The 13,554-nt window shown below is 42.3% G+C and overlaps 2 protein-coding genes across 23 annotated transcripts in view; one reads left to right on the top strand and one right to left on the bottom strand.

Annotated features, from left to right (window-relative positions):
* WIPF1 (WAS/WASL interacting protein family member 1) overlaps positions 1-13,554 on the bottom strand; it is a 111,962-nt gene that overhangs the window by 22,226 nt on the left and 76,182 nt on the right. Inside the window, exons 1-2 of one of the 4 annotated variants that reach the window (XM_027127856.1) lie at positions 9,204-9,537; positions 2,727-2,823 (exon numbers count right to left, since the gene is read on the bottom strand). The exons of 2 other annotated variants lie outside the window; for them this stretch is intronic. The gene's annotated coding sequence lies outside the window, so the exon portion shown is untranslated. Of the gene's footprint in view, positions 1-2,726; positions 2,824-9,203; positions 9,538-13,554 lie in introns of those variants that run through there. One more of the 4 variants, XM_027127849.1, reaches the window with a different exon arrangement.
* Positions 1-13,554, top strand: part of LOC113631423 (uncharacterized) — a 114,066-nt gene that overhangs the window by 99,345 nt on the left and 1,167 nt on the right. For 5 of the 19 annotated variants that reach the window (XR_003437322.1, XR_003437328.1, XR_003437327.1 and 2 more), the window contains 5 exons: positions 4,308-5,784; positions 9,547-9,666; positions 10,931-11,144; positions 11,248-11,674; positions 13,073-13,469. Coding sequence is in view for 1 of the 19 variants with exons in the window: in XM_027127870.1 (XP_026983671.1) it covers positions 5,698-5,784; positions 13,073-13,126 (141 nt within the window). In the remaining 18 variants the exon portion in view is untranslated. Of the gene's footprint in view, positions 1-4,307; positions 5,785-9,546; positions 9,667-10,930; positions 11,145-11,247; positions 12,541-13,072; positions 13,470-13,554 lie in introns of those variants that run through there. The other 14 variants (XR_003437333.1, XR_003437329.1, XR_003437332.1 and 11 more) reach the window with 10 other exon arrangements.

Here is a 13,554-nt window from a genome sequence, read left to right as displayed (position 1 = left end):
CAGGTTGGGGGAAGGACCCTGGCCTGCCGCCCGAGTAAGCTGGGAGGTTATTAGGAAACGGCTAGAAATGTATCCTGGCCAAGTCCGATGTTCAAGTGGCTCCTCTTCACTCATCTCCATGGCGCAGCCCTCTCCCGTTCTCCTGCCAACTCCGTGCCCGCGCTTTTCTTCTCCAACATTCCTGACGTTTCTTCTCCACTCCGCTGCTTTTCTTCTCTGAGATTCCTGACATTTGTCTAGGTCTGGGTAGCACCCAGGAATGCAAAGATGAATCTATATTTCTATACTTGCCCTCAAAGTTCTTACAGTCCTCCGGGGAAAGGAGATGGGAATACGGGAAGATAAGATGGGCAAGGAGGCTGGATTCCTACCTCTATGCTACTTGGCATTTCCTTACAGGATCCAAGTGGAAAAAAAGGGGGGAAAAAAGAGAGGAGGAATCAAACCTCTGACTCTGGGCTGTTTACTACCAAAAGGCTTCCTTAGAAAGGATTTCTGCATAGTCTAATTGCTCTGGGGACAAAGGGAAGGCCAGACTCCGCGGCGGTGAGACAGCGTAGGGAAGCCCTGGTGGGTAGCAGCGGCGAAGGGGGCAGCCTGGCAAACATGAGGGGCTGAAGAAACAATGGCAAGGACGTGCCCCCAGAGCTGTGCCAGCAATGAACCCTGTCTCCCTTTCCCCCAGTCCTCGGAGTCCCATCCCTGGGTCTAAGCGGAAGCCCCAGGCCTCAGCCCTCACCCACCTACTCACCCCTCAGTATCCCAGCTTCTCCCACCCAGATCTTGCCACTCCTGGATCAGCAGCGCTCCCGGATTGGCAGCGGGGCATCACCCAGAGCTGTTAGAAACATCAAATCTCAGTCCCTCTGCCTGCACTGCATTTGTTTCCGCATTTTCACAAGATCCCTGGGTGATTCATATGCATTTGAGAAGCCTGGTGGTAGAGCCTTAAACCAAGTGAGCAGCCTGGAACACTGACCACCTGAATAACATTGTTTCTGTGGAACATGTGTCCTGAATTTCAAACCTCAGAATTATCTTTTATTTTCAATAGTCTCTTAATTGCAGAAAACAACCTCTTAGAATTTAAAGTATTAGGGAATTCCCTGGGGGTCCAGTGGTTAGGACTCTGCACTTCCACTGCTGAGGGCCCAGGTTCGATCCCTGGTCGGGAAACCAAGACCCCACAAGTCACATGGCATGGCCAAAAGAAAAAACAATTTAAAGTATTAACTTAGTTCAACCACTGAAAGTTAACGTGGAAAACTTATACCTTGAAACAAATACAGATGACCCTTGAACAACGGGTCCACTTAGATGTGGATTGTTTTCAATAGTAAACATCATAGTACTATACCATCCATGGGTAGTTGAATCCGACGATGCGGAATCCGGGTGCAGAGGACCCGTGGATACAGAGGGCTGACTGCGTGCAGAGGGTCGGTGCCCCTAACCCCCGCATCGTTCAAGGGTCAGCTGTTACTTTCCATAGAAGTTTTGCTGGATGGATGGCTTGCTTTCTGTGACAGTAACGGAATGGAAAAGCTAAGAGGACATGGTCAAACTTGTCAAAGCTACTGGAAGACAGGAATCAAGAGAGCTTCTGACAGTTCTATTCTGAGTGCCATCTAGAAAATGAAATTTAAAAAACTCTGGAGCAGCAAGAGCTGCTCTCATCTATTAACAGTCAAGTGGATGATAAAGGGCACTTTATTTCTGTCGTCTTGAATACTTATGACCACACTGCAAACTAGCATAATTCCACTCATTTTACAGAGGAGGACGCTGGGACTCAGAGAAATTAATAACTCGCTAAAAGACCCGCGAAACTCATTCACATCAAGTCCTTTTGATCCCTGCTCTTCTTAGATAAGCATTTTTAGGCAGGTAAAGGGCTAACTAGTACTGCAGCTCACCTGTAAACTCGGTCAGAATCCGGTTTTCAATAAGAGCCTGTCTCAGACAGGGGTTCTTTTAAAATCTGTTCCTTACATTGGTCTTTTCTGGGTGACACCAATCGGTCCCCCGTGGGGCTACACGGGCAGTGTAATAAGGAGGGCTGGGGGGGCCTGTGTTTGGAGGCCTATGAAGGGGGTGCTCCAGCTGCAGGGGCACCTCCAGAAGCCTCAGGGTTGTGTCCTAGGACCAGGAGGAAGGACGGGGATCTGAAACGGGATTCAGGCCCAACTAACTGTCAGAGCTGCTATGGCCAAAGCAATGGTCTGAACAGCTGAGGAGGGAGCTAACCAAGTAAGGGGTGGCCGGGTCCACCCAGAGGGCCCGAGAGATGGGCTCCATGGGACAGGCTGTCCACGTGCTCAGTGGATGAAAGGCCCCTCAACACTCCATTGTGTCAGGTTCTACGCTCACCAGCTAACCTGCCATCCTGTTAATCCTAATACTGAGGAAGAAGTGGATTCCGATCAGCTACCGGGAACCTCTTACGGGTTTGCTTCTCATAAACCAGTCTCTGGTTGCAAAGATAATACTGAACTTCTGTACGCCTTAGGGGCCAGATGATGGAACAGGGAAACTCTCAGGGGACTGCCACCCTGTAAGGCCTCTTTAATCTAAGTATTTTACAGTTTTCTGTCGTTGCTATTATGGCTCTCTCTGTGCATTAACTGACTTATAAATAAACCTCTGGAGCACAGAGGCTGGGCCTGCCCCTGCCCCGCCCCCTCCGATAAACAACGGGGAGAGGATCTGCGGGTGGGCGCTCTCACCGACACCTTGATCTTTGACTTCCGACCTCCAGAAATGTGAGATAACAAAATTCTGCTGTTCGAGCCACCCAGTCTGTGGTACTTTGATATGGCAGCCCTAGCAAATGATAAACACAGTTTCAACAATACATGTTATCTATCATGTCTGCTATCCACAGTGAAAATTATAAGATAATAGCTTTTGAATAAAACCATCAATTGATTTCTCACCCAAACTATCTCTGGATTGTCTGTCATACGTTAAAGAAATTAAAAGTCAACCGGAGGGGGGACTTCCCTGGTGGTCCAGTGGTAAAGAACCTGCCTTCCAATGCAGGGGATGTGGGTTCGATCGCTGGTAGGGGAACTAAGATCCCACATGCTGCGGGCCAACTAAGCCCGCATGCCACAACTACTGAGCTCCCGTGCCTCAACTGGAACCCGCAGGCCACAAACTACAGAACCCACATGCCCTGGAGCCCACACGCCACAACTAGAGAAGAGAAAATCGACGTGCCACAATGAACAGCCCGCATGCCTCAACTAAGACCCGACACAGCCTAAATAAATAAATAGATAAAACATATATTAAAAAAATCCTGAACCCTAGGGAACGTGAGTGATTACCAAAGTTTTATTTAATAACTGAATCCCTAAAAAAGTCGACAAATTTTTGGTGGAAACTATTGAGATGAGGGGAGGGATCTACCAATAAACCTTTCATAAAGGAATTGATTCTTTGGGTTGAGAGAACAGAGTAGAATATTTTACATAAATGACTTCAAAAATCCACTAATTGGGGCTTCCCTGGTGGCGCAGCGGTTGAGAATCTGCCTGCCAATGCAGGGGACACGGGTTCGAGCCCTGGTCTGGGAAGATCCCACATGCCACGGAGCAACTGGGCCCGTGAGCCATAACTACTGAGCCTGCGCGTCTGGAGCCTGTGCTCCGCAACAAGAGAGGCCGTGATAGTGAGAGGCCCGCGCACCGCGATGAAGAGTGGCCCCCACTTGCCACAACTAGAGAAAGCCCTCACACAGAAACAAAGACCCAACACAGCCATAAATAAATAAATTAATAAATTTAAAAAAATCCACTAATTGGCTCTTCTTTTTCACCTACACACACGTACATATATACACACAATATACATCAATATTTAGAAATTCTGGAATTTCCTAGTTCTGTGAGAGACATGGATGATTTTGTTGGTTTTACTACACTTCTAGTAGGTCAGCATCATGGTTTAATGATGCTGGACAGTGGACAGCATCACACACTGACCCTAGATCAACCAGGGTAGCTGGTGGCCCCGAGCCATCTGCTCAATGTGTAATACTGGTTATGGGGAACACCTTGTGAGAGAGTGAATCGCTCCCCACCCGACTGTGACGTAGTCCCCCAACAGCATGGACAACTAGACACTCAGTCAGAGCCCAGAGTTCAGTCCAGAGTTGCCCCAGGAAACTTATGCTTTCTTCTTCAATATGCTCATCTAAGAAAGCAGAATTATCTCTGAAGGTAAAATGGTCAAGAGAACTGGCAAGTTATTTAAATAAACTGTTTCTTAGTTTCTTCCAACCAATGTCAAATTCATTCTAGATTATGTCATGTGAGGCCCACACTATAGAATGACAGGAAGAGGGGAGAGATTTCCAGCACTGTCCAATGAAATAATCCTCAGAAGGCCGGCCTCTAATCCTGAAGACGTGGGTGTGAATCGGCCAAGTTCTAGCAGAGAAGATAAGAAGCAGGTTTATCCAGTTATGTTTTATCACAATTTTGGACCATTCAAAAATATAAAGCATTTTGCTATGCAAATCTTGCCAAAAGTCACCCTTAAATACTATTCTACCTAAAATGAATGGGAGAGAAGTAAACTTTTTGTTCAGAAAAGGTTGAATTCATCACTGTGTGTGTGTGTGTGGGGGGGGCGGTACAGGGAAAGGACATAATAGAAATAATACAACTGAAAAGATCCTAACGTCCAATGTTCTCTTGCCCTCATTACTTTCTATTCTCTATCTTATTTTTATTTATATTCCTTGATATTTTACTTTATATATAATGCTCTTAACTCTTTTTCATGTATATATTTCTTCTGTGCTCTTGGCGTCTTCAGGTTAGATTTTTGAGAATTTGTTTTCTGCTTCCAAAAGTAGCATATATTCATTTAGAAAATTATAAACAATATAAAAATACAAAGATGAAAATAAAACACGACAGTTGTATTTAACCATTGAAGGAAGCATTTGATAATAATTAAATATTAGGTGAAAAAGGGTTGGGGTTGATAATACCCAGAGATAATTCTTGTTAACTTTTTGATGTATATTTTTCCAGCTTTTATACACAAACACACACATACCTCTTTGTATCTATATAAATACACACATGCACAACTGTTTGACCAATAAATATTAACAGAAGGAAATTTATAATACATACAACTCGACAGTGTTTTAATAAGGAAAGGCCCTTAAATTCATATCGAGTTATTGCAGCCATAAAAAAAAGATTGCAAAGGCATTCATTATAAAGGTAATGAATCTACTCCAAGTTATACCGTTAAAATAAAATCATTTAGCAAAAACTCAAATTGCTGCTAACACTGGTAGTTTGGGGATTCCTACTCATGATTATTTTGGGTTCTATTCTTTAGAAACTCCTCCAAGAGACAAACTTAGTTGGATGTGTATAAGATCTGCAAACCATCAGAACTAATTAAGATGAAGTTGGCTTTGTTCTTCAACTTCCTGTAAAAATGCTCAACAGGAAAATTGATGCTCACAGCAAACCACAGCCATCCTGTTTCTTTAGCAGTCTTTTCACAGCTGCAGTTGCCCGTAGTTTCTATTTTCTGATACCAGGCCCAGTGCAACAGCTCAGTGCCCCACCCCCAAGCCCGGCATGTCGTTTTTGGCCATTTTAGCAACTTTTAATACGTTTGCATAAAGTTTGTTTCTATTATTGTGACTCTTCCTCTCCTCAGTCCAAGCTCCAGAGGGCTGAAGGCAATGAGGCAATCAATGCAAGAGGAGAAGCAGAAAAGGCTGCTCAACCCAAGAAGAAGCCAAAGGTAGAGAAGAGAAACAAGCTTTCCTTTATAAGCAAAGCAACTGCCTCACCTAGTTCATAATCATTGTTTTTCTCAATCTGAGCTGTACACGGGACCCCTCATTTCTCAAAATGTACTTGCTCTTTTCTCCGTTGATCATCATTTAAGGCAATAGCTTAAGTGAATTCTGCTTACGGGCTGTCTTCTCAATGGTAAGGGTTTGTGTCTCTGCTGTACTTGGAGGGTCCCTGGCTATTTCAGAAACACTTCTTTTAGATAAAGAGTTGGATAATTTGGGGAGTAGGGGGGATTTTTCAGAGAAGACATTTTGAAGCATTACAATGTCATTACGATTAGAGGGGAGCTTGGACACAAACCCACAATTTTATTGTAAGAGTAACTGCTGGGGAAATAAAGGTTGCTATGAAGTAAAATTATTTTTTAATACGTTGTCCTACATGTTTAATTGAAAAATTAGTGCAGATTCATAGACAGCTAAACCCTCTCAAAAATGAGAAAATGAAGGTAAGTTCAATGACCCACCTACTTGTCCTTGTTTAACTATGGGAAAGGGAAGAGAAATCTTTTCTACTTTATCCACTTAACTAAAAAGTACCAATTTGCCTCCCACAACTTCCCATCTCTAACAAGTACTGGTGGTTGTTTTTTTTTTAGTACTCTCTTTAAGGGCCTCAAATCTCAAAACTACGTTTCCCTAAATCCTCAGCACCACATTTAGTTTTACCAGATGATTAAGATCTGCCCCTCCCTGTTCTCCACTACACACACACACACACACACACACACACACACACACACACACACACACACTCATGCACACATACTCACAGCATATAGGTCAACAAACTCAACATATTTTATTCATTTAACCATTGAAAGTGTAGCCTCATAATAGAAGTAGAAGAGTCACCACATTTACTTCTGAAAAGGTCAGAAGACTTAGAAAGGAAATGGTCTTACCTGAGATTATTCACGTAAAGATATTTACTGTGGCTGTGACATTTAAAACAAAGCATTTGTACAATCCCAGATTCTCAGGATTAGAAAAGGACATCTTGTGGCTTCCTAACTGTACTTACGAAAAAAGCTCTTGAAATTACAGTTAGTTGTTAGTGGCCTTGGGCAAATTGCTTAGCCTAAGTCCAGTTCCCACAATAAAATGGCGAGAAGGGTACCGACTCAACAGGACTATTCAAGAGTTAAATGAGGGGCGTCCCTGGTGGCGCAGTGGTTGAGAGTCTGCCTGCTGATGCGGGGGACACGGGTTCGTGCCCCGGTCTGGGAAGATCCCACATGCCGCGGAGCGGCTGGGCCCGTGAGCCATGGCCGTTGAGCCTGCGCGTCCGGAGCCTGTGCTCGGCAACGGGAGAGGCCACAACAGTGAGAGGCCCGAGAAAAAAAAAAAAAAAAAAAAAAAAAAAGTTAAATGAAGCAAGTGCTAACTAAGTATTAGCATTTAAAAAAAATAAAATAAGCAAAAGTCAAGAGCCTAACATACAGTGAGCCCTCAATAAACACTGTCTTTTCCTTTTTTTAACCATGAGAAAGAGAAACCACGAGCTGATGATGTAGCCTACATGTGCACACCCATGCAAACTTCTGCATTACAAATGAATGGCAAAGGGAGGTGCATATAAAGTGCACTTTAAATTTCTCAGAAAAGCACACTAATTAAGGCATTACTTATTCTAGTATTTTTTTTTTCAGTTTTAATTTTCAGGACTCAGGGTTGCAAAATACAGACAGAGGTATTTGATAGTCCAGGGGAAATGCTCTTTTCAACAATAAGTAAATGTATGACAATTTGGAAAAACAAAAATGAGTCAAACCTTAAAGCAGGAACGAATCACAATTTAAATAGCCAGAAACTCCCAACGAAAATGACGTGTTCATGAAATGTTAAGCGGACTCCAAAAGTGCGTAAAACTTGAAAGGTCCAGGAATTAGGTAGCTCACTTCCTCTTACATTTTAGCACAGGTTGGGGAACTTCCAGCCTATAGGGAAGATCTAGAATTTGATTTCGTCAACGATCAGAGTGAAATTGCTGCTGGACCCCAGGGAAAATTCTTCACCATGGGAAGGTCTCTGAATACTGCAGTTCATTCAGAGTATGTGTAATCCTTAAAAGTTTAGATATTAGAGTAATTGAAGAGCTGTGAGCAATTAACCAACAGGTGAACTTTTCCAAGAGCATCAGAAAACAACCTATGATTTTAGATAAATCATTTAACCTCTTTAGACTATAAAAGGAGAATTTCGACTAAATGATGTTCCAGTTCAGAAGCAACATAACTTTATGAAGTTAATGCATAATGTTAGACCCACAGCCCAAGTGACTAGTAAGGGTATGGTTTCCACACTAATGGACCTCAAAATCTTTTTCAGGCTTCTCATCTTCCTCTCTCACTATCCTGTCTTATTCTTTATCCTGCTTTCCCACTATCTTTCTCTCTACCAAGCTGTCCTACTTTTCTTAATTAGAACCCTCCTATAGTCTTTTCTTCGTTTTACCACTTGTCTATTTTCTACTGTATACACTAGTTATGCCACTGAATTATTTAAAAGAACTTATACTTATTGACCAAAGTTGTGCCCTCTTAACCTTTTAAAGCTTTATTTTACATTTCTCCATGGGGTAAAAGGAATATAAGTCAAGATGCTTTTTCATATATGCCCCAAAGAAAAAAAAAGCATTTTTTTGATACAAAAAGGTTTCCTTAATCCTGCTCTGTAGATCTCTGGGTACACCGTTTGAAATACGAAAATTACAATTATTTTATGTCAAAATATTAATCATATTAAATGTAACTAGTTACAATGAATGCTGCAGAATTTGATTAGCAATAGTAATTGTGCACCGCACTGTTAGGATGTTGAACAGAATGATTCTAAAAGACAAACTGTCCTAAAAGACTCTGCTTAGAAATGGTTTGGGATCTGAACTTAAGTAACAGGTTTGTAGCAACAGACTGGCAAGAGCTTAGCTCCACGGTACTTTCCTTTGAAGCTTCCAGTGGCTCCTTTTGCTTGAAAAGCACTTACTGTTGTCGGCCAAAGTGACAATTCAAAGGCAGTCATGTGGACAATTGCACCATCCACCGAAAGGATACAGTTACTGACATAAACCCCCATTTTAAATGGCAGAAAAAACTCCTGTGGATCCAAACTTGCCCAGTGGTCAGGAAAAATTCTCCTGAAAATCTCGCTTACATTTTGGTTCAAAACGCAAGTTCTAAATTGCCCACAATCACTATAGCAGTGAAACTAGTCCTGGGTGCAACAGGACTCGACCACATGGTACTCTACTGAAAAATTAAACAACTTTATCTCAACATACTATGGTCCACCAAAAGCCATCGAGTCCTTCCCTCTAACTGAATAAAGGAAATACATTTAGTTTGAATATAATCTTTCTTACCGTTAAAGGATACTGCAGGAAGGCATGATCAGGGACACAGGCAGACAGGGAGCAAGTAAGATATGAGAGAGAAAACCGTCCCTGAGAAAGGCATCATCTTCTAACGCAAACGTGGGGTCGTTTTTGGACAGCCGTTTTGGACAAGCTCTGGCCTCTCGTTAAATGTGACACACTGAGTCAGAGGCAGACATCCTTCTGTGGTTATTCACTTCCTGTCTGATTAATTTGTTGCTTGTTCCTTCCTCCTTTTATGCAGAAAAAAAGGCTAGATAGGTTTTACTTCAGAAGCAAGCAAGAAGAAACCCCTAAATTTGGAAAATTAATTGTTTCTCCTTCCCACCAGGTGTAACATACCTTTTGGTACAAGAGGAGAAAAGAGGGACAAGAGGAGATGAGCACCTCGATCTGGTCAACAGCCCAACTTTATTCTAGACACCTCCACAAAAACACCTGCTCACGGAACGTGAGATTCCTTCAAGAAATTCCATTTTAAAGCGTCACTCTCGATATTGATGATAACATTTAGGATTAAGGGAAAGAGTCGCTCAAGAACTAAAAGCTCTAAGCAGCACTAATAAATAACATAAGTGATCCTTCCTCATCTACAGAGCGGGGTAGGGAGTAAGTTATAAACACAGGTGAAGAGAGCTAGTCAGGTGTAGGAAGGCAAATGAGTTTTGAAACGCGATTTTGGTGCCCAAGTCAGGATAAATGATATACAGGCACAACTTATTGTGCTTCGCTTTATTGTGCTTTGCAGATATTACATTTTATTTTATTTTTTTTAAAGTACCAAAATTGTATTTATTTAAAATTCATATTACACTGAGAAAACTCTTACTTTCAAGGCATTTCAAATAATTTGGTGAATAACTTCAGTGCCATCTCTTTGTAGTCCCACAAACTCTCATTAAATCCTGTTTCTCTCTTTCAACTGTTTGGAACGTGGAATTTTTAAACCTTGGCCCGTCACTGGTTTGACTCTGTGGAAGTAATTTATTCTCTTGAGATTATGGTCTTCAGGGATTAAGTATGTCTAAGGACTTTCTAACAAAAGCCATAAATATTCACACACACAAATGCCCATTTTAATATTCTAGGCTCTTTATATTTGTTTGTTTTCACTTCTACTGTTTGTATTGAGCAAAGTTATAAAAATCACTGGCACTTTATTGGTTTTGGCTTTCTTCCTCCAAACCTCATTATAAGGTAGAATATGGGTTAGTGGGGTTATTTGATTCAGTGTGTCTCTTTACATTTAGTGTCAAGCCTTTCTTAATTTTTTTTCAGATTGTACATTTTTTTTTTTTTAACAAATTGAAGGTCTGTGGCAACCCTGAGTCACGCAAGTCTATTGGCGCCATTTTTCCCAAAGTATTTGCTCACCTTGTGTCTCATTTTGATAATTCAAGCAACATTTCAAACGTCTTCATTATTATTATATTGGTTATGGTGATCTGTGATTACTGATCTTTGATGTTACTACCACGGCTTGCTGAAGGCTCAGATGATGACTACCACTTGAATGAAGTTTTTTTAAATTGAGGTATAGTTGATTTACAATAGCAATAAAGTAGTTTTTAATTAAGGTATGTACATTTTTTTTAGACATGATGCTACTGCACACTTAATAGCCTACAGTAGAGTATAAGCATAACTTGTACATGCACTGGGAAACCAAAAATATCGGTGTGACTTGCTTTATTGGGGTATTTGCTTTATTGCAGTAGCCTGGAACGGAATCTTCAGTACCTCCGAAGTAAGCCTGTACAGCTCAAGTCAGCTGAAGATCAGAGCTTTCTAAGCCAAAATGTTTTGTTTCCGTCCGCCACGCTTAATGGGGTGACAATAACTCTCCCAGAGGATGCTTGACAGAAGCACAGAGATGATGAGTACACAAGGAGGAAACTCAGATTCCTCACTCTCAAAGGACTCTAAGAGGTGGGTAGGCAATGGAATATAGGCAAAAAATATTATACCGAAAGCTTGAGAAGTGTATAAAAATCTGAAAATGCTCCTAATTTTTTCTCAATCCACCTGAAAGGTTCAGACTTATATTTGTGACACACACCATGTACCTCTGAGAAAACGGTATCAGCTGAAAGAATGAAAAACAGAGGCACATTTTGGAGAAGTACTGGGATAGCTGACGTCCAAGGTTCTTTTAACTCTCAATTCTTTGAGATACAAGTCTAGCCTTACAAGAAGTTTCATGATGCCAAGCCATGGCAGAATTCCTAGAAGTGGAGCTTCCAAGGATTAGTGACCTGGAGTCTTCTACTTTGCCTGGTGCCACTTGATGGTACAGACTCTATTCTTCTCAACTAACGTAGGGCCTGGAGTCCAAGGGACACTCAATACATGAATAAATACATGCAGGCCTGAGGCTGGACAGAGGTGGAGGCCTGCAGCTATTATCTCCTTCGCTCTCCACTAACCTTGGGAAAACACAGAACTTGATCACCTACCAGGTAAATAAATGTCTGAGTGACTCTTTGGGGAAGTCTAACTATAGTTGGGTCTAAAAAGAGAACATGGGCAATAGGGTGATTTCTCTATGTATTTACAGAATTACTTTGAAGTTCTCTGATAAGTAATGTGCCCCAAACACACACACACACACACACACACACACACACACACACACACACACACACACATCCTAGGACACTACAGTTCATGACTATTCTCACCCATTAGGAAAAACTCAACTAGAAGGGGGTATGTCACTTAGAAGTCTGGAGCCTGTGAGACACACAAGGGAGTAGTTGGTCTAGGGTTTGGGTCTATTTCATCTTTAATGAGAACTTGTAAGCACAGTCAACTTTGGATACATTTAGGAGGTGTCCACTATGCACCATAGGACATAAATCAGATAATGTTCCTCCCTGTTTAAAACCCGCCAATGGTTTCTCATTTCACTTTAAAAATCCAAGCTCTGCCCAGGCTCACAAGGACCCACAAGGTCTGCGTCCCCCCGCACACCCAGCTCTCTGACCTCATCTCAAGTAAACTCCCTCTTGCTAATTTCCTTCCAGGTCTTTCTGTTCCTTAAATGCACAAGCTCATTTGCATCCTGGCCCTGACACTTGTAAGCCCTCTCACCTGGTACACTCACCTCCCTGGTTCCTTTTCATTTTCCAGTTGTCAGCAAAAATGCCCCCTCTCATGTCCCATCTCTACTCCCATTTTCTTTTATACATTGCACATGTCACCACCTGACATTTTTTCATTTAATTGTTTATTTACTTGTACATCCCTCCCCACTAGAATTCAAGCTCCATAGGACCTTGTTTCCTGCTGTCGCCTCAGCATCTAGAACAGCATCTGACTCCTGGTAGGTGCTCAATAAATATTATTTGTTGAATGAAAAAGAAAATCAATCTCTCTTAAAAATTCTACCAGAACGTAACATTTGTTTAAGAGCCTAAGGCTGTTCCCCCTAAAGCAGTGACTAAGGAATGCCAAGGCTAGACTTGCACTTTCTTCTCGGGAAGGCTTAGGTTAAAGGGAAATCTGCCAGGGAAAGGACACTGGAGATGAGCAGTAAACCCTTTAGCCAACCGGGGGGCTTGGCAGTGTGTGCAGAGTCTCATGCAGTGCAAGTGGCTCATGTCACTGGGCAGTGGGGAAGAGAAAAATGGGTCAGGAAAGTTAAAAACAAATAAATAATCCAATCGGAAAGGAAGGGGAAGAAATGAAAAGATAAAGGAAATAAGGCAGGAAAAGATGGAGACAAAGGTGAGATCACATGGTGGGTGGGGGGCGGTTCCAACTGCATCACTGACAAAGCGGCCTTGGAGGCCACCCTCCGCAGTGGGTGTAGGTGTTGGACGTGAAAGCGCTTTCTGCCCTTCCTCTGTGCCCAGGTGTTCCCAGATCCGCGTCAGTTTCTCCGAATAAGGAATTTTAAGGATGAATGAGACTGCAGAGATCAGAGTCCACACCATCATTTACAGAAGAGGAGATGGGGGTCCAGAGAGGTTAAGTGACCTGCCTCTGTCACACAGCAGGCAGCAGCAGGGCTGGTGCCAGAAGCCCGGTCTCTCTTTCCATGGTCCAGTGTCATTATGGCCTTAAGCCTCATTTTAAGTTCAGAGGAGGATTTCACTTAATTCCTCTCTATAAGCATAAGAAGAGGTGGAAGGAAGAGGGGTAGAGAGAAGGCTGTGATGTGGAGGGAAGCAGTTGAGGGTAGGGTTTGTATTGCTGTTGGGGATGTTATTATAATCAAAGGCCGAAGAAAAGTGGATTGAGACCCCGAGGCAAATAAAGGTAATCACAGTCCTGGACTTCAAAGAGAATTTTAAATGCGTTTATCACCCTATTCAATACATAGACCAGTCCCAGC

This window comes from Aethalodelphis obliquidens, unplaced genomic scaffold, assembly GCF_003676395.1.
Source record: "Aethalodelphis obliquidens isolate GAN/ISIS:26980383/991018 unplaced genomic scaffold, ASM367639v1 scaffold2, whole genome shotgun sequence".
Taxonomy (NCBI): domain Eukaryota; kingdom Metazoa; phylum Chordata; class Mammalia; order Artiodactyla; family Delphinidae; genus Aethalodelphis; species Aethalodelphis obliquidens.
The sequence above is the reverse complement of the archived record's forward strand: the minus strand, read 5'-3'. Positions and strand labels throughout refer to the sequence as shown.